At 35.6% G+C, this 25,835-nt stretch overlaps 1 protein-coding gene and 1 long non-coding RNA gene across 4 annotated transcripts; one reads left to right on the top strand and one right to left on the bottom strand.

Annotated features, from left to right (window-relative positions):
- On the bottom strand, positions 1 to 21,653 carry LOC123881029. The gene is made up of 4 exons (XR_006799397.1): positions 21,490 to 21,653; positions 9,490 to 9,496; positions 7,867 to 7,873; positions 1 to 13 (listed from the first exon to the last, which is right to left on the bottom strand). It is a non-coding gene; the product is annotated as an uncharacterized LOC123881029 (long non-coding RNA).
- A 257-nt stretch (positions 21,654 to 21,910) lies between these two features.
- Positions 21,911 to 25,466, top strand: LOC123881017 (DNA polymerase delta catalytic subunit). Of its 3 annotated transcripts, none has more exons than XM_045929530.1 (2): positions 21,911 to 22,019; positions 22,104 to 25,466. In XM_045929530.1, the coding sequence occupies exon 2, from the start codon at positions 22,163 to 22,165 to the stop codon at positions 25,415 to 25,417; it is 3,255 nt and encodes a 1,084-aa protein (XP_045785486.1). In that variant the 5' UTR covers positions 21,911 to 22,019; positions 22,104 to 22,162; the 3' UTR covers positions 25,418 to 25,466. The 3 variants fall into 3 exon arrangements, with proteins under 3 accessions (XP_045785486.1, XP_045785487.1, XP_045785485.1); XM_045929531.1 differs by having other exon boundaries at positions 21,917 to 22,019; positions 22,109 to 25,466; XM_045929529.1 differs by having other exon boundaries at positions 21,931 to 22,002; positions 22,100 to 25,466.
- Positions 25,467 to 25,835: the final 369 nt, after the last annotated feature.

Genomic DNA, 25,835 nt, shown 5'->3' with positions numbered 1-25,835 from the left:
TAGACTATTAAAACTTATCTCGTCACATCCGGCAAATTACAAGAGATATCAGAAGATGCCGTCGCTTATCGAAACCTTTGCCACCGTTGAGGTCTTAACTTGTAACTCCACGCAGTAGGAAAGTAGGACTAGACACTATTTATAAGATAGATAGATACAATGGGCAACAAATTAACATATGATTCCCACATGATATTATAAAATTTTGGTAAATAGGTGCCAACATCGGTAATATTTTTAACCCCCGACCCAAAAAGAGGGGTGTTATAAGTTTGACGTGTGTATCTGTGTATCTGTCTGTGGCATCGTAGCGCCTAAACGAATGAACCGATTTTAATTTACTTTTTTTTGTTTAAAAGGTGGCTTGATCGAGAGTGTTCTTAGCTATAATCCAAAAAAATTGGTTCAGCCGTTTAAAAGTTATCATCTATTTTCTAGTTTTCTTGTAGAAAAGAAGGTTAGATAACCCTTAGGTTCATAATATTCAAGTGTCAATTGACAAAAATGTCAAGTTGTCAAGATGGTCGTTGCCTAGATATACATAATTATTTATTTGAAAATGATTTGTCGGGGGTGTTGAAAATTTTTTATTTACACTTGTTATAAACTTTACAGCTCCCCCCGCCGATGAGTAAGCGACTAGCTTCCAACAATTTTCTCGCTCGAGAAACTGAATTTCATGACAATGAAAGAGATAAATATATTTTAATAGTTGATTGTTGGATATGCATACTGTTGGCGAGAATTCTCTCTTCACTAGTTTGTCGCAGCGACATGAGCTATCAAAAAAATAACTCGCTCAGTGGCTCCCTCTTGGCGGTCAAAACACTCGCGCAGTTTGCCCAGGGATTACTGAATTAATGTAAATCACTCGCACACTCAGCCATAGCCCAGCGACAAAACTATCCAAACTACACACTGGATTCCTTTTGTACTAGGTACAATTTTGTACAATTTTGTACTAGGTAGTTATCAGAGGAAAATAATGATTCTGATGTTTATTAATCTTGTTTCCGTTATGCATTATGTGTCTAATGAGCCTGCTAGAACTCATCTGTTAACGGCGCCATAGATGACGCAACATTTCGTAGCTATATATTATGGATATATTATAATAATAATAATTTATAGTAGGTACTTAAGTCATACACTAACAGAGATGCAGTCTTCTTACTCAGGCATCAAAGCGCCCCCTATTAAATAGAAATACGAATGAGAACTATATGATTTTTTTTTAAAGTAAACATACTAAGTATAATCATCTCAAAATACTGTAGAGTTATGTCATTTGACAAGTGAATACTACGAAGTCAATCTGAGTGAGAAAAATACAACTTTCTCTTGTTCATAGTCAAGTTGAAGCCGAACATTGCTACTAGGTGCCTAGTCTGCCTAGAGATCTAGATATAGATAATAATTTTCTAGTGATTTAGCAAGAAGGCAATCTACTGGTAAAGAATAAAGGCATACCTACATATTTTGCTCACCATCTTAGTAGGTACATGGATAAACTTAGAACCTACCTAGATTGTACTATAACGTTTAATAACTCAGTATATTCAACTAGGTACCTATATTAATCACAGAAAGCGGGTTAGATAAGTAATAATGATTTTGAGTACCTACTTCTTTTGATGGTCAGAATTCTTAGATTTGTAAGATGATATTATAGTGGTGATAATTAATTACGTAAACTTAAAACTAAAGCTACGAGGGTCCCAAACGCGCGTCTGAGGTTCAAAATAATTATTGAGTTTATGATAGCTTATTGATTTTATGTACCATGTCAACGTCTGTACTTTGTAACTTGATTGCGTTCGCCTTCCATGTAGTATCGCACGGACCACACACCTATTCAATATATCTCAGCTCTTTATCAAGTACACTTTTGACACTCGTAAATAAATGCAATGGAGATAAAAGTAGACTAGTTTATTAGGAACGCTCAACAACACATTGTGGAGGTCGGGGACTGATAAAGGCAAAGTAAAACAATAAGAAGCAATATGCTATGTTACTTATTAACTTTTCATTCAGTATTTTTCTTAATAGAGATAGGCAGAAGTTAATAAACTCATACTAATAAAATCATTTATTTGTGTTATTGTAACCTTCTTAACAATTTTTTAATTAATAAGATAAGTTAAAGGTAAATAAACTTGAACCCAACTCCTTATAGAGGTATTTATTTTTGCACATGTATCTATTGATGATTCAGACTAACGAAAATTGAATATGCATACTCCACGTTGGTTAGTAAATAGTTGTTTTGTAATAGGATAGGTACATTAGGTACCTATAAAATCGCCGGCAAATTCGTAACTATAAAAATCATACATATTGCGGACACAGGGTAAAGGAGAAAAATACAGTTTTTTTTTAATTTCCGGCACTTACAGGCGTTTTCAGTACGCTGAAAAATGTTTTCAGGCCATTTTAGGGCAAACCCTAACACATATATAATATATTAATCAGTAAATCAAATGTTTTCAGGACGTTTCAGGGCAGGATTACATGACACTATTTCCTGAAAACCCGTTTTTCTACTTCTGTTAGTAATAATATAGACTTCGAGATCATGATCCATGGTATAATTTTAAATCGTACATAAAATTTAATGAGATCCTTCTTGAGTCTATACTATTTTAAACTAGCTGATGTCCACGACTTCGTTTACGCGGATTTACGTTTTTAAAAGTTTCGTGGGAACTCTTTGATTTTCCGGAATAAAAATTAGCCTATGTCACTCTCCAGGTCTTTAACTATACCTATGCAAAAAATCACATCGATCCGTTGCTACGTTACGATATGATTGAAGTACAAACCAATAAACCAACAAACAAACACACTTTCGCATTTATAATATGGATAGTGATGGGCAGACGTTGTTATTGAGAGCTTTTTCAAGAACTTTCAATCGAATTTTCGCACAATTTAAATCCATCATTAACTACGACCTAATCCTGATAAAATTATAGATAAATATAAATATAGAAGATAAATGAAACATAATAAAATTACTCTACATCTACTAATTACCATCCTGCAAGAGGTATAACTTTAGACAGATAGGTATATATATTTTTATTGAAGGTATGTATGTATTAAACCTTTATGTTCTTTTTAATTATATTGACGTCGCGTAGTACACGAGCCATGCTCAGACAGTTTATCTGGCGACAGATTTAATTAGACTATTTATAAACTATGTACGGACAATTTAAAAAACCTCACGCTTATTATTAAGCGCAATAATATCCATCTCGGAGCAGATTACATTTAATTAGCTCGTCTTTATTGTGTTAACACTACATTAGCGCTGCGGAATTTTGCGTTAACATTTTAGAAGAAAATCAAGAGATGAACATGAATTATAAAAGATTAAAAATTAAAGACTTCCTCAAAATGTGGAATGTATGAATCTTGCTTATAAAAACCTCTTTTTGGGTTGGGGTTCAAAAAATTACAAATACGTATACTGATTTAGGAAGACTCGCTTATGTCCGCGAGTTCGACCGCGTGGACTATACTTTCAAACCCCTATTTTACCCCCTTATGGGTTAAATTCTCAAAAAATCTTTTTCGGGAAGATGTTGACGTCATTGATAGAGCTATCTAAGTACATGCCAAGTTTCAGTCTGATCCATCCACTACGTTGATAGATCAGTCAATCAATCGCCTTTTCCTTTTATATATTTAGGTACCTAGAAGAAGAATAATAGGCAAAGGCATGTTAAGCATTTCATCTGTGTTACTTACGCTGGCTTTCCTGCGAATCTCCTCATTTCTGATATTATGATCACGAAGAGAACAAATACTATGTGTTCGTTTGTTATGTTGTGTACACACATAGCCAATTGCTACACTGACATGTGCCTTAACAAGTGTAAATTAAAAATTTATAACACCCCCGACTAGTGAAGGTTACAGTAACTAGAAAAGAGCTGATAACTTTCAAACGGCTGAACCGATTTTCTTGGATTATAGCTAAGAACACTCTCAATCAAGCCACCTTTCAAACAAAAAAAAAACTTAATTAAAATCGGTTCATTAGTTTAGGAGCTACGATGCCACAGACAGATACACAGATACACACGTCAAACTTATAACACCCCTCTTTTAGGTCGGGGGTAAAAATCGCAGTTAAAATAATATGTATATTAGGTTTATAAAGTTAAATTAAGTACCTAGATCCTGCTCAGATTGGATTTGTAATTGATGTCATTGTTTTGTGTTTTATATTGAGAACTGGCCAAATAGGACATAGTCGTTTGGCAAGATACCGCCTAGACTACTCCACGATTTATTAAAACTTAAGGACAATTTCTATGAGAATAAGCGAGGCATGAGGTAATTATTGTTATTGTCTGTTGTTGTAACAGAATAGGCAGATAGCCATGAGCAAGCTTTTTCATTTAGCAAATATTTTACTGTTTCCGTTTCTTGCATATCATATTCGATGCAACGGTTTAAATATACATGGTATATGTATTTCCAAAATAAGTACATGATGCCCGTCGTCCATCCATATGGATTTCAGTTTTCTTTAATCCAATAATGTCTATTTGCGATTTTGATCATCTTTTGGGGCGTTACCATAGATAGGTAGGTATATTGGAGCACAAAACGGCTGCTCGGCCATAATATTATATCATCACAAAAAACATACTAACCCAAGATCAATATTAATTTCATATCATAATCAGAGACTAAATATTTCCTATATACCGAACAAATAGGTAATATTATTTGTAAAACAAAAATATCATCCAAATCACTGTAACGAGGCAGGGTGCCCAGAACGCTGGCTGCGTTACCTCGTTGAATGGCCAAACTAATATGCTGACCAAGGTAACTGCCAGACTTCCGCACCCATGGACTCCACAAGACGGGATGACAGGTCCTTAAAAAAGGATCTGGCATCCTCGCCCCACGAACCCATGGTCATGATATTTTTGTTTTATAATGTTTATATTTAAGTATATAATTTGTTGTTTAATATTTTTCATTTTATCAAAAGGTATCTACTTATATTACGTTAAGAACGTAGAAAAAAATCAATGTTTACGTTTGTTATAGGTAGGTGAACAAGTACAATTATGTGGCAAACGCTTATTTATTCGCAAGTATCTCGACAAGGTATGTAATTTCCCGCTCGATCTAATAGTACGACGGTCGTCGCCGCGACGCGGCGCCAGCTTCGTCGGCATCCTATAAAGGCCGCATAAACCACAGGGCTGCCAGTATCCTCATAATTATACGTACAAGAAAAATCTATTCTTTCAGGATCCTCTGCACACACACACTGAAACTACAGAGCGCACTTTATCTTTGCTCAGACTTAAGTTTTAGTAAAACGAGACAGATTTATGTTGGCGATATAAGTATAATATAACTCAGTAACGTTTAAAAAGTATTTATTTATTTTTTATTTGTACCAGAAAGTTTTTTTTTCACATTTAAAGAGCTGGGTCACTAGTGCGACCACAATGAAAATAAAAATAAAGAAAAGTGGACAGTGGAAAAGAAAGAAAAACATTTAGAAACATTGTACCTATCATTATTACATCACTTATGGGTTAGAAGTTCTAGTCTCACCGCTTAATATTACGTTACTTATCTATACTACTAATAAATAAAATTGAAGTGTCTGTCTGTTTAAACGGGCTAATCTTCGGAATGGCTGAACCTATTTTGACGGGACTTTCACAGACAAGTAGAGGATTAACCAAGGGGTAGCATAGGCTACTTTTTTAAGCGCCTTTAAAAATGGAAGAGTTGTGTTTTTCTACCTATGCACTGATATCTCCGAGATTACTGAACGGACTTGCGTTATTATTTTTTTAATCGATAGAAGTATTTTTGACATTATTCCACAAAAAAATTGGATTCCAACTCCTCAATTCGGGCGAAGCTGCGGACATCATCTGATATAAAATATTTTTTATTTATGGCATTCCGAAACTTTAAGGCATTTGACTCAAAATCACTTGCGAAAGCTTATTTGAAAAAAAGTTTATTTTTTATTCTACAGTCCGTCTGCTTAAATTCAAATTCAAATTCAAAATATTTTTATTCAATTAGACTTTTACAAGTTCTTTTGAATCGTCAAAAGCATCTACCAAATTATAGTACCTAAACTTAACTTAACTAAAAATTATAGTACCATCGATTTAAGACCACTTTTCCTATTAAATAAATTTATTTACTCTAGGATTTGAGCAACCCTTACATACTTTAACTTACCACCGTCCAATAAGCCGAGACATTTCTCGATCAAACAACAGCTTTATAAATTATTGAATGTGCACTAATTGCTGATATCGTAAGTATTAATTAGTGCACTTAATCTGATATGTAAAAGACAAGGTGATTGCTGGTTTCCGGCAATCCGACACTTTTTATTTCTGGTATACACCTCACCTCAAATTGTTGGATTGTACCTCAAATTTGTATAAATAATAAATAGTCTTAAATATACAAGTTTAACATACATAAAATTGCCTTCAAACAATTCACAGCGCATCATGTCACGGATAGCCAACATAGTGATCCAACTCAATCAGGAGGCGACAGCCAGGTTCAAATACCGTCCATTAGTAAAGCCCATCTCAAGCGTATAAAATATAATATAAATAAGTTTAAGTATTGCTGAAAATATAAATATAAAGAATACTTTTAATTTTAACTCTTTGGACAGGGCAACTCTGCTAAACGAAATTTCAGCGTAGCTTCCCGAAAACGCCTGCATTTTCAATGCTACAACAGATATGCTTCCAAAATATCTTTGAAGATAGCGATTCCACTGCGGTTTCCTCTTTCGCTTCTTTGAGGAACTTTTTTTAAATCTCTGGTGAAGAGAAAAAGGTTTTTTTAACCCCCGACCCAAAAAGAGGGGTGTTATAAGTTTGACGTGTGTATCTGTGTATCTGTGTATCTGTGTATCTGTGTGTCTGTGTATCTGTGTATCTGTGTATCTGTGTATCTGTGTATCTGTGTATCTGTCTGTGGCATCGTAGCGCCTAAACGAATGAACCAATTTTAATTTAGTTTTTTTTGTTTGAAAGGTGGCTTGATCGAGAGTGTTCTTAGCTATAATCTAAAAAAATTGCTTCAGCCGTTTAAGAGTTATCAGCTTTTTTCTAGTTTTCTTGTAGAAAAGAAGGTTAGATAACCGTTAGGTTCATAATAATATTATGTCAATAGACAAATGTCAAGATGGACGTTGCCTAAATACATAATTATTTATTTGAAAATGATGTTTTGGAAAACTCAAATACTTTGGATCGTCGGGGGTGTTATAAATTTTTAATTTACACTTGTTATTATTTAAATCTGGCTTTACTCTGACTAGCCAATGTCAAGTTTGTAGTTATTTTCAAGTTAGTAAATCTATACAAGTATGGACTCCGTCTGCGCCAGCGCCCGCCGACATACGCGCGGCGCCCCTTTAGAGCCCTTTAGAGACCAGTCAGTTCCACCCCCAAAAAACACCAACTAACACAAAAACCAGCCACTCTTAGCAAAAAAAACGCTCCAAAAAGGCACAGCATGCGCGCCAGCAAACGCCAACACAGACGAAGTCCCAGAAAAGGGTTATCAGTTATCACCTTACCAGAGACCGACAGACATGGAACAATGAAATGGAATGATACATTCTGAAACGCAAATTAAATTAAGTTTTATTACTTACCTACTAAAAAAAACAACAATTACTTAAATAAGAAAGATATCCCAACTTTCGCAAAATTCAAAAGACTCATGTCTGTTTATGTATGCCGAATGACTAACAGATCGTCTAGCTGCGATACAGAGTTCATACTTTGTGGTTAATAGTGGGTGTAGCATTTAGCGTGTCTCACATACAAAATGCCTAATAATGGTGAGTAACCGTATAACTAAGCAGTCGCTATTATATTAACCAGAGACTCTCAAGCGCGATGACAGAACTTGTGAATTGGAATAAACAGAGTCCAGATAGTTCTAAATATATCTAGCGAATTTGTTTTAGTAACACAAATCCAGTATATGTGTTTACCATTACGCTTATTCATTGATTCTTATAAATAAGAAAAAATAAACTAACACTTATTTAATTTAATTAAACTTTTTAATCTGCCTGTACAACACAAAGAAGGTCATACCTATTATAAAAACCTTTATTTAAGTTAAAGATTATTCATAAATTCACTCTGCTTTAAGATTTCAGCCCACTCTACAGGCAAAGAATAAAGAATCCCTTCGGTCAAACACAGCGGCCACTCTCGAATCTGACTGAGCTTCGGTAACCTACTACAGTACCAGCAAGGAGATATAAATGTACGATGAATCGTCATTTCCTAGTTAATGCCTATTATCTTAGACTTATCCTATATTACAACCAAGCAAATACTATCTCCTAAAAAGCAATATTATGCGAATGTAATGTCGATGAATTCTTTTGAATAAGTGATTGTCGTAGAGTTTGAAACATGTTATTATTCCCAACTTCTGGTCACAAAATACCCTTAATAAATATTATTTAGTACTTACCTAACTGCCAAAACAATATTTCATCAAAGGAAGTAATGTTATATCTTGAACACATGGAATGCGAATAAGATGATCAAATCTGAAGCGAGTGTGATTGCTAAATAACCGTGCGTATCAACTCTGAATGCGTCTCGTTATGCTACAGTCCATTTAACATCAAAGACGGGAGTCTTGATTTGGGTGGCGTTAGAGTAAATACTCTTTCATTTGGAAGGAAAATAACTAAATTTCAGTTCCAACATACCCAACATTTTATTCAAATAAAAACTCAACGGTAAGGTAAGGAATACGGATCAGGTATTATTACGTAGGTAAAGCTCAATAGATCATATTATCATATAATGGATGTGATGTTATGTACGAAATACACATTTATATCTACCTAACATTACATAACATGATTTTCTTCCTAATTTCAAATAAATTATATTGAACCAGCAAGTAAAGGCCTACCTACATCTATTTCATATTCTCTTTAGGTCTATTTTATATTGTTAGACGACAACCATACGACAACATAATTATTTCAATAAAACCGTAAAAAACCAGGTACCTACTAGTGCTATACACTCTAGTACTAAGTACCTGTAGACTATACAGCATTGAATGTTGGAGCAATCTCTCCATTCAGGAGCACAAAATTTGCAGAGCTTTTAGGTAACTATAGGTAACTTGATAGATTATAATTGATGTCAAATAATAGTAAATTAGAGTAGGTAGGTAGTTTATTAAAAGTTGAAAGGGTTTTTTAGCTAGCCAAAACTCATATAATAATTATATTTTGATGTCAAGGCTCTATTCAAAGATGCAATTAGATTCTTGTTGACTCATTAGCCGATGCATCAATGAATGCGTCAATTATTCCTAATAATGAATGTAAACTGGAAAATTCCAAATAGATTAAATAACGAAATATGTAGGTTATCATTATTACGGAGTATATAGAATGGTAAGTACGTATTGTCTGCAGATCTGACCCAAATAAATGAATTGTGAACAGTAATACACAATATTTACCTAATTAAGGCTGAAGTATTGTCGCTGATTTCAGCCAATTGATCCATTTCTTTAAGATTTCTTCGAACAAATCGAAGAAATTTAAGAGGGCTCTCTCCGTCACTCGTTTCATACAATCGTAGTTCCAATTTCATTTGAATATTAAGCAACCAAAGTCCATGTTTTGCAGACATATTCTAGAAACTAATATCTATGTCTGTGGTTTTCCAGATTTCTGTTAAAATATTCGGTTTCAAAGTTACGCGGTCTTAAAAATTTTCATACAAATCTTTGAGCCCCTGTAATTTTTAAACTACATATTTTTAGAAAAATCTAAAACACCACAGACACAGATATTAGTTTATAGAATATGTCTGCAAAATTTCATAGACTTTGGTTGCTTAATATTTAAATGAAATTGGAACTACGATTGTATGAAGCGAGTGATGGAGAGAGCCCTGTTAAGCTTCTAAGAAAAAGCCCACATTGACATGTTACGAGTATGACTGATCTGATCAATCATATAATATGTTAGGTACTTTTAAGCTCACTGGAACTGATAATACCTAGGTAAGTTACTATACCTACTATGAACTACTTGATATTATGATATAGAAAGGTACATACGTGTACTTATTACATTTACATACTTATTAATCACCTCCCATTTTTATTTGGTATTAATTTTTAACAAACAGTACCTTCCTACCTATGCTTGTCCATGCCTCACGTAGGTGAAGAATGCAATTACCTATACTTACCACAAACCCACACGCTAAGTACGAGAAAATTCCGGCGTAGGTAAAAAGCAAAAATATTCGTATCACATACCTAGATACGGGAAAAAGAAACGCGCGCACTCGGTGATAGCGCGGACGTGCGAGTTCGCGACACCATCCCGCCGCCAGCAGACAATCTAATAACCACGCCAATTAACTGCTCTCCAGCATAACTTACACTAAACAAATACTGGGGCTGCATTTTATTGCTACCTAACGGCTGCCTGTAAATGTGCCCTATTAAAAATAGCTGTGAAACTCTACGTGATGGGCGATAGCATAGCATGGTGCATTTTATAACTTAATGAGTTTGTCTTAAAGAAAAATAAAGATTTATAAAAAATAAAGAATCATGGGGGCTTAAATGAACTATAGAAAGGTAAGCTCTATAAGAAAATTAGGGAAATGGTCACAAATAGTGAAACAAACTAGTTTTATTTAAACCGACCTATGAATTTGTAAGCTACGAATATGGAACTCTAAATAAACTTTAGGGGTGGCGCTCCAAAATCAATGAATAAAACATTGATTTTGGAGCGCCACCCCTTATTCATTCTGAAGAAAAAAACAATTCAATTATACCTAATTGAATTACTTTTTTTTCAGAATAATGTGAATAAATCTGTAATAACTTTACTGTATGCAGTAAGTAGTCTACGTAAAAAAAGTGGAAATCTGGAAAGTTTCTAGAAGTGAACCTCTGATACCTACCTATAACATTATGCTTTTGCAAAACAAATCAAGTTCACAGTAAATCACTTCAGAGATGCATTATCTCTTTGTACATAAACAGTCGTATTTTATTATGTGTTTACTTAATTTCCGGATATAAATGGACAATTTATTATCATTTAAAGTGACGCTGCTCTTTATAGCGACAATGCCATAATGGATTTGAAGTGGTGTGCGACGCAGTTTGAAGAGCTTTTGTTTTATTGTGAGCACTCGTGTGGGCGTCCCTCAGCCTTTATTCGTTTGCCCGGAGTAGATATATTTTCTTCTATAACGTCGAAGGCTTCGCGACATAGTGGCGACAGCAGTGGGGTGGAGGGAGATAATCTGTGAACATACTTGATGTCATAAGACTATAAGCTGGGCGCCCATGGGCTTTCATCGCATGAACTTTACTTTATTTCAGCATCCGAAAAGCTTAGCTGAACAGGCTAAATTATAGAAACTTAGACTTTCATAGATTTCATCCTAGCTTAGCTCTACCCAAACTTCTATGTGTTCCATCCGTGCCTAAATACCTATCTTTGATTAACCAGTTCACACTACGTGTTAATCTTATTTGGCTAGATGCTGGATAAAAAGTTCGAGATATGCATCGAGAAATGCTTATTAATTGCAGTATAAGTGGGTGCTGTGAACGATGCCATTCGTGTAATCAACGCACCAAACTGAAGGGCTGATTGGTCTTATTAACCTTGTGATCTTGTCAGTCTGCCTATAGTAATTGAGGAGAAGCCTTGATACATTTCAATTGTCTGGCGTCGGCTTACGTCTCTTTATAATGCCTGATATGACATTCCTAGACAGACAGTAAGTACCTAATATTCGTGATGGAAAGCGGAACATATCATTATTCATTAGGCATGCGTTATTAAAAGTATGTATAATATTTATGGAAAGAAAGCATTTATAAAATGGAGTGTAAGTACCTACCTATTATTATTCTTTTACAAAAACTGTCGGTCTTACGTCTAATGAAATCGATGATGATTTCACTAGACGCAAGAACCCTACTCTACTACTTATATACTAAAAGTTGAAGATTATTTTCACGTCACGTGGTGATTTTTAACCCCCGACCCAAAAAGAGGGGTGTTATAAGTTTGACGTGTGTACCTATCTGTCTATCTGTCTGTGGCATAGTAGCTCCTAAACGAATGAACCGATTTTAATTTAGTTTTTTTCGTTTGAAAGGCCGATCGAGAGTTTTCTTAGCTATAACCAAAAAAAATCGTTTCAGCCGTTTGAAAGTTATCAGCTATTTTCTAGTTTTCTTATAGAGGCTTTTGGGTCGGTGGTTTTTTAAATTTTGAGTTATACTATACTTAAGTGTTTTATTTTCGATAAACTTCTTTCGATTTTATCCACTAATAACTGTTCTGTAAAAAATTGGAATCCTAATTCCTGTCTTATAATAATATTAAGTAGGTATAGGTAAATGTGGAAGTTTGATTGTTTAACTTCACCCCCCAATGCTATGCCGATTTCTCTGTTTGGAATTAAAATAACGTAGGTACATGTATCTATCATGAATTAACGCGTAGCCTACGCGTTAATTCATGATAGATACTTTTTATGCCGGATAATCAAAGAGTTCCCACGGGATTTTTTAAAAATCTATATCCACACAGACGTAGAATGCGGGCAATTAGTTTATTACTAGATATTATAGTAATAAACTAATTACTTAATAATCACATGTAGGCGGTAGGTTCTCACAGAAATTCTTGTTAGTTGTTGCACATTTTGTTAGTGAGCAACGCTGCATCACATATTATTCACAACACTTTTTGGTTGATCTCGTTAGGGAAACTTGTCCCAAATCGAATAAAACTGCATGCACTATAAAAAAATTTGAGTTTCAGTTGAGGTGTTTTGAACCCAATTTTCTAAAATATTTTTATAAGCAGTAATTCTGACCTCCTTTCAGAAACCAAGGTAATCTAGTGCCCCGTAAAGTTAGGTTACGGTGTTAACGACTACCATTAGGTATTGGCGATAAAATCTGGGTTTCACTCCAATAGCAATTTTACACTTCCACTATATCAAAGTGATTGCTGTTTATAATTATGTACTAATCGGAAACCGTTCCGTGGTTTATTTAAATTCAAATTACAAATTATCAGTTCTTAAATCAGTGATTTATCATTATAAAACTAGAAACATAGCTACATTACGGTACACTAGCGCACCCCTAGTAGATAAATAGACCTAACAAAAACAGCCGCTTTTGGGTGAGACCAACTTTTATTTCAACCAGTAAAACGTATACCTACCTATAGTAGTAGTAATAGTTTTTTACGAAACCATACAAAAATATACATAACTAGCTGATCCTCCCGGCCTCGCTCGGATAGAATTTTTGTAGTGTAGGTATAGTTATAGCCTTAGACCTTAGTGGTCTACGTCATAGAGAGAACCTATTCGAAAAATCTCACATTTCTAAGCCCAGCGCTTTAATTTGTAAGTACATTTAAATATAAGTTGGTCAGATTAACTTTTTATATGTAGCTACATATTAGTACTTAGACACTTCTACAGCGTAGCATGGCAGCGATGACGACAGCTTGCAAAGTAAATTGACGCACGATCTAACCCACGCAATTTTAACACTTCAGAAACATTATCCCTATCTGCTAATATGTCAGCGGCTCTATTTTTGCTCGCCATTTACTGATACGACATTATTTAAAGGTTAAGCCCTGAAAACAGAGAGGTGCCATATACACAAGAGGTGGTGTTGTCCCGCTAAACGGCCTCATGAACTGTATACCTACTACCTAATCTATTTTTCCGTAGCTGACTTAAAAAGCTTCTTAGGCGTTCCGAGAAGTGCTTAGCTCTATAACTCAGTAGGTACCCCTATTAATATTAATAATATTTTTGATACAGAGGCCAAATGTTAGTAGATAACACGTCATTAAATACCTATAGTTTACTTCTCTTGTTGCCAGTTTGCATTATAAGATCATCGAACTCAGTATTTTTTTTTCAATTTGTAAATCCGATGATAAAAATGTGATACATAATAAATGAAAATCATTTTAATAAAAGCTTGGTAGGTACATTAAAGTAAGAATATGATTTAAAATGATGAAAATTTTCCATTAATTTCGTAAGTGGTTCGTAGCTATCTCGTCACATTTCGGAAATACAAAAACTGTTCTGAGGTACGTATTAAGTGAAAAATTGAATAAAGTCTGTTTAGTAGGTACTTTATTATTGTAACATTATTACTCTAAGGGGTGGTGGTAAGGCCCCTGGTTTTCGGAGTGATGGTTACAGAAGATATAAAGAAAACTTTCGTCGCGTTAGGTTGGTGCTTTGCGCCTAGTACGAGTTACGACATTTTCTCTATGTGGAAAATTACACATAAAATTCTGCAGTGTATGCAATGCAATATGCATCGTAAAGCCACCATTCACAACCATGATATTTTATTGACTTTAATTTTCTGCAATTCGCTGATTAGGTATTTATCAGTCCGTTATCTAGTAGTCTAGTACCGTATTATTATAACCTATTAAAGTAACTACATCCGACGTTATTATCCTCCATTTAACGTGATTATATTATAAAATAATTTTAAAATATAATAAATAACTGCATCACTGCTTTTAACTAGATAGTTACGGTTTACGGTAAAGGATAAGAAGGTACCTATTTACCTACTAGAACATATTTTAAGATATTTTAAACACATAAATACTCAGTTGATGCCCAAAACTTACACTCTGCTCTTCATTTTTGAATACTAAAATTAATTTCAATTTTAAGTTATACGTATGTTTACTTTTTAAAAATATCTAAAAGTAGATTCCTACCTACAGCCTTAGCTATAGTAGAGACAAGAAAGTACTTTGCATGCTTAAAACATTTCACAGTAATCAAAACTTCGTTCAAAGTTCAAATAAACTGACCAAAGGTCGCAATAAACTACTTAATTTGAACAACATAACGCAAATTAGACTATTAAAACTTATCTCGTCACATCCGGCAAATTACAAGAGATATCAGAAGATGCCGTCGCTTATCGAAACCTTTGCCACCGTTGAGGTCTTAACTTGTAACTCCACGCAGTAGGAAAGTAGGACTAGACACTATTTATAAGATAGATAGATACAATGGGCAACAAATTAACATATTATTCCCACATGATATTATAAAATTTTGGTAAATAGGTGCCAACATCGGTAATATTTTTATAAACTTTACAGCTCCCCCCGCCGATGAGTAAGCGACTAGCTTCCAACTATTTTCTCGCTCGAGAAACTGAATTTCATGACAATGAATGAGATAAATATATTTTAATAGTTGATTGTTGGCTGTGCATACTGTTGGCGAGAATTCTCTCTTCACTAGTTTGTCGCAGCGACATGAGCTATCAAAAAAATAACTCGCTCAGTGGCTCCCTCTTGGCGGTCAAAACACTCGCGCAGTTTGCCCAGGGATTACTGAATTAATGTAAATCACTCGCACACTCAGCCATAGCCCAGCGACAAAACTATCCAAACTACACACTGGATTCTTATTGCTTGCGAACTAAAAAAAAATACGGGCTGTTCAGTTAAGTAGGTACCTAATCGTGAAAACATTTTATGGTCATAACTGTACCTACCCTACATGTGCTTTATGCATAATCTTCATGTAGGTACCAGAATTATTAATCATCCTCCTAAGGCAATAAAATAATGAAATTGACGACTTTTATCGCAATCAATTTATCGTTAACACGTAGTTACATTCATTATTATTTTAAAACATCTAAGTAGCTGATGCCCGCTACTTCGTCCGCGTGGCAAAAAAAAGGAAGAATAAACGTTTATTTTTTTGAAATTTGTGCCACAAATCACCAGATAAACCTAACTGCGCGTCTACACGCGCAATTAACACCGCCTCACTAGGGTCTAGGTCGCTTGCCCGCTTGCCTTTGCAACGCGATGGACGTCGAAACTGTGGCAGCGAGCGCGCTTTTGCATACGTACCGACAAAATAGGGAGCGATGGGCATGAACGAGGAACATACGAGTGACGCGGCCACACTACGTCTCTGCCTCCGTTCCTCGCTCCTTCCCATGCCACACGGGCAGTGTGTGGACGGAGGGTAAGGGATTGATTATCCCGGCTGCGACGCCTCTAACACTTGAGTAGAGGTAGGTACCTCACGCATGTTCAAAAATTATAAAACCCTTAAAATGTTGTTTAGGTACTTGAGCTACCAGCCAGGTAACCTCCCCATATGTCTGGGTGTTGCGGGTGACAGCAGCGCTAGATCGGTGTACCCTGGTTAGTACATGGTTAACAATTTTTCTTCATGGGATATTATTGGCCATGGCTAATTGACCTGGCAGGGAGGGATGTTATCCGCGAACCCCTCTGAGTGTTCCGAGCAGAAGGCGCACTAGACGCACCCATGGGGCATAGCCCCAGGAGCGGAAGGTGTGAGAATGTTGGGTGGTTGGTGATGAGGTTTCATCACCCAACCAGTCACTGGCTGCCCCACCGGTCTCTCGCCTGTCCAGTTTAGTGACGGGTGAGAGAGATGTTGAGGATGTGGAACGTGGAAAGGGAATTGCCCTCCCCGTGAACCCTAGCCCTCTGGAGGACCTGTGGATGATGGCCACGGCGCGGTCCGTCGTTCATAGTGTGGTCCTCGGGTTGGTTGACGTGCTGTGGTTCTGGCAGGATTTGAGCGCACGTAGTGTCCCAGTGGTGGGTCTGCTGAGGCGGACATCCGCTGGTGGAGTAACGAGGTGTCGGTCCTTTGTGCTCCGTCGTCAGCGGTGGGATGGAACTTCGTGAGATTTTTAGTCTTTAGGATTCCGACATAACTACTTTGCTCGACCGTGGTCAGCGGTATCCATGACGGATTTTTCTCACGAAAAAAAAGGTACTTACACCAAAAAAGTAAAGTTTTTTTTTCATAGGTGCGAACTACGGAGCAATTTTGTACTAGGTAGTTATCAGAGGAAAATAATGATTCTGATGTTTATTAATCTTGTTTCCGTTATGCATTATATGTCTAATGAGCCTGCTAGAACTCATCTGTTAACGGCGCCATAGATGACGCAATATTTCGTAGATATATTATGGATCTATATTCTATATTGTAATAATAATTTATAGTAGGTACTTAGGTCATTGAGTTATACACTAACAGAGATGCAGTCTTCATTCATCAGGCATCAAAGCGTCCCCAATTAAATAGATATATGGAGGGGAAAAATATTTTTAAGTAAACATATTATGTATAATCATCTCGTTTACGTTTTTAAAAAATACTGTAGAGTTGTGTCATTTTATAAGTAAATACTATAATGCCAATCTGAGTGAGAAAAATACGACTTTTTCTCTTGTTCACTAGTCAAGTTGAAGCCGAACATTGCTACTAGGTGCCTAGTCTGCCTAGAGATCTAGATATAGATAATTTTCTAGTGATTTAGCAAGAAGGTAATCTACTGGTAAAGAATAAAAGCATACCTACATATTTTGCTCACCATCTTAGTAGGTACATGGATAAACTTAGAACCTACCTAGATTGTACTCGTACGTAGGTACGTACTGTACGTTTAATGACTCATTAATAACGAATATTCAGCTAGGTATATATAACAGAACCCGTGACCGTTAATTACAGAAAGCGGGTTAGATAAGTACCTAATAATGATTTTGAGTACTTATCCAAGATTCATATTATAGGTACCTACGTTCTTTTGTAGTGTGGCGCTAAGTGGCAACCAAGACCGTTACGAAGGATGGCACATTCCCGAGATAAGATAGCTGCATTGCAACCGACTCAGTCATAGATAGGCTATAACGAAAACATTGTCTGATCCTAATATCCGGTAGGTACCTACTTACCTTTGACACGTAAGCAATATAATATAATATGTACTTAAGGTTGCAACGCTGACGTGGGCAATTGAAATTCCTCAATTCCAGGCCCTTAGTCAATTATGACGTCACGACCACATAAATCAATTTACTGCAATAACCTGAAAATTTCAGCAATGTTATGCGAAATAATTGTTCCAGATTTCTCCACTCCTTTCTCCAGTGATCCATAGTCCATACGTGTCGCCGAGTAACAATTGCTTGAAAAATTGCTGAAATTGCCAATGCAAGGGCACCTTTAGGTAATTACCTACATAATGTGTTTCGTAAAACTACGGTAGGTATGTAGAATTGGTGAACTGACCAATTCGGTCCACCGACTCCAAGAAATATTATTATAGAACTATATTAACTCTTGTAAGTATATATAATATATTCGGTAAAAAATAAATTATTTTTTAATTTTTAGTATTTGTGTTTATTGAAGTCGGTTCTTATTTTTATTGTTGTAATTTTTTATTTCACAATTTTAGTAGGCCCATTGCCATTGTATGAAGACATTCAACAGCTGATCTTTACCAAATTGAAATGGAACCACCTCTGAAGTATGTCCCACAAAACAAAAAAGAATTATCAAAATCGGTTCTTATTTGACGGAGTAATCGCGTAACAAACATACAAAAAAAAATTAAAAACATACCAGTCGAATTGAGAACCTCCTGCTTTTTTTGAAGTTGGTTAAAAGTAAAATAGTTACGACTTATTGTTTTGTGCGATTCTCAAGATCTCTCACGAAACTAAAGTTCTTAGTGACTGAAGATCCTTAGACCTATGCATACTGACACGCACGTTGGAAAAGTCTTGTGCGCGGTGCGTGGATGTCCGTGGTCGTCCGGCCGTGCGTGATAGTCCGCAGAATCACGCACCGTGGGAAACCGGTATAACATTCTTCAACCGGACATGTCTTTGATGACATTAAATAAGGCCCGGGTCAAGAGAGACTTTTATCTTACATCTGTAGTCATTGCAACTAATAAAGATAGCATTTGCAGCTGGTCGAACTCGTAAAACGACACAATCGGACTGCTTGTGCAGCCGGTTTTATTATACACTCAATAATGAATGACTTTATTCAATTATCGGTACCGAGAACTAATGTCGCAGGGATGAGTGATTTATGTAGTTAGGTAGGTAGATAAATAGACAATTCAGTAGGTACATATTGCACCAAGAAACAGTTACTTACTCTCAGTTCTGTCTTGATCATATTAAGGTGACCGACAGAGGCACGTGAAGTAGGGTCCCCGGCCTTATGGGGCCCCGAAATATTTTTCATACAATAAGTAAATCAATTTAAAAACGCATTGGTTTCTTTTTACAATCGGTTTGCCCCAAGCCTTGAACTTAGGGGCCTTCATATTTATCTTGAAAAGTCTTTTAGAGAAATTAATATTTCATGGTCGTTTTCAAATGTACCTACTTACCTAACTTCCTATTAAAAAATATTATAATAAGTGTAGTATAAAAATAGATACTAAATACCTAGGTAAGTAAGTATCTAGGTAGTAAAAAAACTTGGAAATATCGCTTTCCTCGCGATATATGGTACCTAATTAAGTATTTCGATCTAGATTTTGGTTTCTTTCATAATGAGTGTTACAGTTTCTCTTGAATTGATTTATTTGACTACAAGCTAATGCGCCCCGAGTGGAATTTGAAATATCCCAAATGACTTTTGATAATCTTAGTACACTCGGACGAAGTAAAGGGAAAAGGCTAGTTTTCTAAAATCTAAATAAGTACATTATGGTGCGTCCAAACTAAGAAAGAAAAATATATAGTTTCCGCATGTTGTGACGTCTTAGCTAGAGATATAATATTTTGATTATATTGTTTATTAATATAAGTATTCATTCCATTGTTAATCAAATAAAGATTTGGCTAAAGTTTAAAAGTAAAGGAGCAACCGCCGAGTTTCTTGCTGGTTCTCCTCGGTAGGAACGGCATTCCGAACCAGTGGTAAATTATTTTGACGATTCAAAAGCGCTTGTAAAATTTTATATGAATATTCTAGAGCTGTAGCGAACCGTATGTATTCGTTACTGAGTAACGGGTGCGCCATTTAGTACCGAGTACTGAAACGTTACTCAAAAATGCATCTCGTTACTCGCACTTTTCGTCGTATGACCGTTCCTACACTGTTTCGGTTCACGCAAGTACCGTAGAAACGTGTATTGAAACGTTTGCTAACCGTATGTTTTACGCGCAGGCGCGCTCATTCGGTGAATTTAAAAACGTACGTTACAAAGGCCGATGTTTGTTTAGTTTATTGTTAAAATTTTAAAAACGTATGATTCTGTTATGGTATCGTTCAAATAACCATATGAGCTTAATAATAAGACAGTTATTTCGAAATTACAGATAGACACTCTAATTTTATTTATTAGTATAGATATTTAACATAAGCTCAAGCTCAAGGTTAAAATTTTTAATATTTTAGTAGATTCAGATTAAAGTAAATTGAGAATAACTTAAACACACGTCTGGTTCAAAATACGGAAAAGTGAGAAAATGCACCTTACGCAGCTTTGTATGTAATGTAGACCTAAGTAGGTATGTTTTCTACAAATTACGAATGTTGCGACGCGGACGCCGCGACATCATACTGTCGTACGCATAGAGATAGTATGTCGTACGCAATACGACTCGATTCGTTCATCTTACGTGGTATCAAAAGTAACGAGTAACGATACGATAGTAACGAGTACTAATAATTGTTATAGTAACGAATGCATACAGGTACGCTCGTTTTCGTTACTTTTACACCTCTAATAAATATATGTATATAAATGTAAAAATCCATTCTATTCTATTCTATTCTACCTATTTTTCCACATTCTTAGTTGGGAACTTCGGATGCAACATGATTTACGCAAAGCTTTTTAATGGCATCTTGGTGGAATCGACGGGCCTGCCCGCGAAATTGAAATTTAATTTGGTTTTTCGCAATTTGTAAACTAATACAACAACGTAGGTTTGTGGTATTTTAATGGCAGTAATTTATATAAACCTCACAGGTTTATATAAAAATCTTTACTTGAAAGGGTCCCCAAAGAGTATGTAATCACTACCTATAGGTATAAATCACTACGTTATCGACTATAGGTTGACGTCCACCTGAGGCGCGTCAAAATCGAGCTGATACCTATCATCATGTCAAGATATTTTAATCAGGTGCACCGCAATGCACCGCTACTGCGGCGGTTCGTTGTTCGTTATTTATTTTTATTATATAAATTTCTATTCGATTCAGCTCGGCTTGGCAAGTTTATCATACGCTAGCTAAGACGCTAGCCTTAAAACCCCATAAATATACATAATTCTTGACTATACCAATGTTATCCGTTTCTACTCTACTTAACAGCCAGCGGTGCCAACATATTAGGATGGTCTATACATTGCCATGTCTATGCAATGGTAAGTCTGTGTGTCTATGCGTCGATTTGATAATGTCCAAAATGTGATTTCTAAATTTTATGGCGGCGCCACATGCTTGCAACAAACAGCAATAACAAACAATAATTAACCATGTGGACGGGTACGATGTTTGTGTACACAATGCATTAAAAATGACTTTTCACGTGCCATTTTGACTTTATGTGTCAAATGTCATGTCAAAAGTACAATTTTAGTCCATAATTTAAAGGTGAACCGTACTTTTGTCATGACAGTTGTCCCATAGTTCAAATGGCGCGTGAGAAGTCATTCTGTACGGACTATACTTGCAATCTTTCCTATGCTATGTTATTGGCTGCAAGCCAAACACTGTGTATAAAAGTATTCTGTGATGCTGATTGTTACATATTATCGTTGCGTTGGTTGTCGCAACTCGCAAGCATGTGGCGTCGCTATTAAGTGATACATAACCATAGATGACTTGACTGATGTCTTTGATAGATCAATATGTACTCTGTGCTGACAATTAATTGTCATTTGTCATGTCAGAGTGTTGTCTATCCTATATGTTATTGGTCTGTGGTGTTGTCACCTTTCACCTGTAAAAACCGGTGAAAATCATAATTAAATTGTAGTTTTAGTAAATTAAAATTGATACATTTGATGTAATAAAATAGCCAATTCAAATTAGGTAATGTATGACATTTTAAAGTTTCTTTTAAAAAGTAAGTTTTCTATTTTAGCACTCGTTCACTAACGAATTTTATCATTTCAGAAAAGGCGGGAACGGAATTATTGTATCCATCACCATCGCCCGAAATTGGAGTTTTGAACATGGATAAGAAAAAACAATTCAAAGGTCCGCCTCTAAAAAGGTTCAAATCTAACGATGACGACGACGAAAACGAAATGTCTTGTACTTTTGAAGATCAACTCGCAGGAATGGAAAGTGAATTCGATTCGCCCCAAATATTCGGAGATGGACCCGAAAACCAGACCACAAACATAAAGTGGTCAAGACCATCTCCTCCTGATTTCGATCCCAAAAAGGATGCTTTAATTTTTCAACAACTGGATATAGATCACTACAATGGACAACCAATTCAAGGAATGCCTGGATCCCAGTTAGGTCCCATCCCAATAATGAGAATGTATGGAGTTACTATGGAAGGTAATTCAGTTTGCTGTCATGTTCATGGCTTTACACCCTATTTCTATGTTTCTGTTCCTGCCAATTTTAATGAGTCCACATGTCGTGAACTGAAAACCAATTTAAACAAAGCTATTTTGGAGGATCTACGGTCTAATAAGGATAATATTAAAGAAACTGTTTTAGAAGTGCGTTTGGTAAAGGCTAAGTCAATTATGTATTACAAAGGAGACAATATAAGCACATTCGCCAGAGTGTCGGTTGCTTTGCCTAAATTAATAGCACCTGCAAAGAGACTCATTGAAAAACAGCCTACTTCATTTAGTTTATCAGATCCCTCCTTTTACGAGACTAACATTGACTTTGACATTCGATTCATGGTTGATACAAGTGTTGTTGGCTGCAGTTGGATAGAATTACCTGTTGGGAAATGGATAAAGAGATCTAAAAACAATAAATTAAAACCCGAATCTAGATGCCAAATTGAAGTAGATATTGCATGGAATGCATTCATTGCTCATCAACCTGAAGGAGAATGGCTGAAAGTTGCACCTTTTAGAATATTGAGTTTTGATATTGAATGTGCTGGAAGAAAAGGTGTTTTTCCAGAACCAGATAAAGATCCTGTTATCCAAATAGCCACAATGGTCATCAGACAAGGTGATAGTGAACCTTATCTAAGAAATGTATTTACATTGAATACATGCGCTCCAATAGTAGGATCTCAGGTGCTCAGCTTTCAATCTGAATCAGAAATGTTAAGCAAATGGTCAGACTTCTTCCGTGAGGTGGATCCTGATGTAATCACAGGCTATAATATAAGTAACTTTGACTGGCCTTATCTCATAAACCGTGCGAAGCATTTAAAAGTAGAAAATTTTTATTTCTTGGGTAGAATCAGGAATATCAGATCTGTCATTAAAGATTCAATTTTGCAATCTAAACAAATGGGTAGAAGAGAAAATAAAAGTGTAAACTTTGAAGGTAGAGTTCCGTTTGACCTGTTGCTTGTTTTAGTCAGAGACTATAAATTGAGATCATATACTTTAAATGCTGTCAGTTTCCATTTTCTTCATGAACAAAAAGAAGATGTTCATCACAGCATAATAACTGATTTACAAAATGAAAGTGAACAAACACGAAGGAGATTAGCAATGTACTGCCTAAAAGATGCTTATTTGCCTCTTAAGCTGTTGAATAAACTGATGTGTATTATTAACTACATGGAGATGGCTAGAGTGACAGGAGTTCCTCTTTTGTGCTTGTTAACAAGAGGCCAGCAGATCAAAGTAGTGAGTCAACTTTTACGTAAAGCAAAGGAAGCTGGCTACTTAATGCCTGTTCACCAAGGCCAAGGTTCGGATGATCAATTTGAAGGAGCCACAGTTATTGAACCTAAGAAAGGCTACTATTCTGATCCTATATCTACACTGGATTTTGCATCTTTATATCCAAGTATAATGATGGCACATAATTTGTGCTACACCACATTAGTTCCACCTTATTTACAAAAAGAAATCAATGTGAGCTCTGATGATATAACAGTAACACCTTCTAATAATATGTTTGTTAAAGCTAATGTCAGAAAAGGATTGCTACCAGAAATTTTAGAATCTCTACTTGCAGCAAGGAAAAAAGCAAAAGCAGACTTGAAAGAAGAAAAAGATCCCTTGAAACGATCTGTACTTGATGGAAGGCAGTTGGCTTTAAAAATAAGTGCCAATTCAGTTTATGGATTCACTGGTGCCCAAGTAGGAAAACTACCATGTTTAGAAATATCAGGAAGTGTCACTGCATATGGACGAACCATGATAGAATTCACTAAATCAGAAGTAGAAAAGAAATATACAAAGTCAAATGGCTACAAAGAAGATGCCATTGTTATTTATGGAGATACAGACTCTGTAATGGTTAAATTTGGAGTTAAAACTCTAGAGGAAAGTATGGAACTAGGAAGGGAAGCAGCTGATTTTGTCACTGCCAAGTTTGTGAAACCTATCAAACTTGAATTTGAAAAAGTGTATTATCCATATTTGTTAATTAATAAGAAAAGATATGCAGGATTGTACTTCACAAGACCAGATAAATATGACAAAATGGACTGTAAGGGCATTGAAACTGTGCGAAGGGATAATTCACCTCTTGTCTCAAACATGATGAGTACATGTCTACAGAAGTTATTGATTGATAGGGATCCAGATGGTGCTGTAAATTATGCCAAACAAATTATATCTGACCTACTGTGTAACCGGATTGATATATCCCAATTAGTAATTACGAAAGAACTTACTAAAAATGATTATGCTGCTAAGCAAGCCCATGTCGAACTAGCTGCTAAAATGAGAAAACGTGATGCAGGTACTGCTCCTAAATTAGGTGACAGAGTACCCTATATAATATGCTGTGCCGCAAAAAATACACCTGCTTACATGAAAGCGGAAGATCCTATCTATGTTTTGGAAAATAGTATACCTATTGACTTCAATTATTATTTAGAAAATCAGTTGTCTAAACCACTCCTTAGGATTTTCGAACCAATTCTTGGGGATAAAGCTGAATCTCTACTTCTAAAGGGTGATCACACAAGAACAAAAGCTATGGTAACATCAAAAGTTGGTGCTTTAGCTGCCTTCACAAAAAAGAAAGAGAAATGCATCGGATGCAAAACAGTTATGCCAAATGATACTAAAAAAGCATTATGTAATCATTGCTTAGACAAAGAAGGGCAGTTATACATCACAGAGGTATTTAAATTGAGACAGCTTCAAGAAAAGTTTTCGAAACTTTGGACAGAGTGTCAGAGATGTCAAGGAAGTTTACATGAAGAAGTGTTGTGCACCAACAGGGATTGTACTATTTTTTACATGAGAAAAAAGGTGGGAATTGAACTAGATTCTCAAGAAAAAACTGTATTAAGATTTGGTGAACCAATTTGGTAAAACGCCTCAAGTGCTGTTTTATGTTTTTAATAAATAAGAATACACAAATTAACAGAATTTCATTTATTTTAGGCACAAAAGTACAAATTTAATACTGCAAATGGAATGTTTTTCCATAATAAAATTTACATACTGAAAGTTGGAATTTCATTACTCATTAGTAATTTAAGTAAACATAAACAGTAATTAAATTTACAGATCTGTTAAAATTTATATCTGTACATAACTAAAAAATACAAAATAATATGGTGTTTCGTGAACAAAAGATTTTCTTTGGCAGGGTTCATCCATAGCACCCAAGGTGATTTCAAAAGTGGAGCAATCAGGATTAGTGGTGTATGTTTGGGGGCTGGTGGGGAAGGGAGGGGAGGAGAGCCCTCAGTCTGATCAGACAGAATTCATTTAAGTAGAGAATTAA

Source organism: Maniola jurtina, chromosome 3 (assembly GCF_905333055.1).
Source record: "Maniola jurtina chromosome 3, ilManJurt1.1, whole genome shotgun sequence".
NCBI classification, from domain to species: Eukaryota; Metazoa; Arthropoda; class Insecta; order Lepidoptera; family Nymphalidae; genus Maniola; species Maniola jurtina.
This window is presented reverse-complemented; position numbering and strand designations above follow the sequence as displayed.

Coding starts and splice junctions, on each gene's coding strand:
- LOC123881017 (XM_045929530.1), top strand. CDS start 22,163: ATGGATAAGAAAAAACAATTCAAAGGTCCGCCTCTAAAAAGGTTCAAA.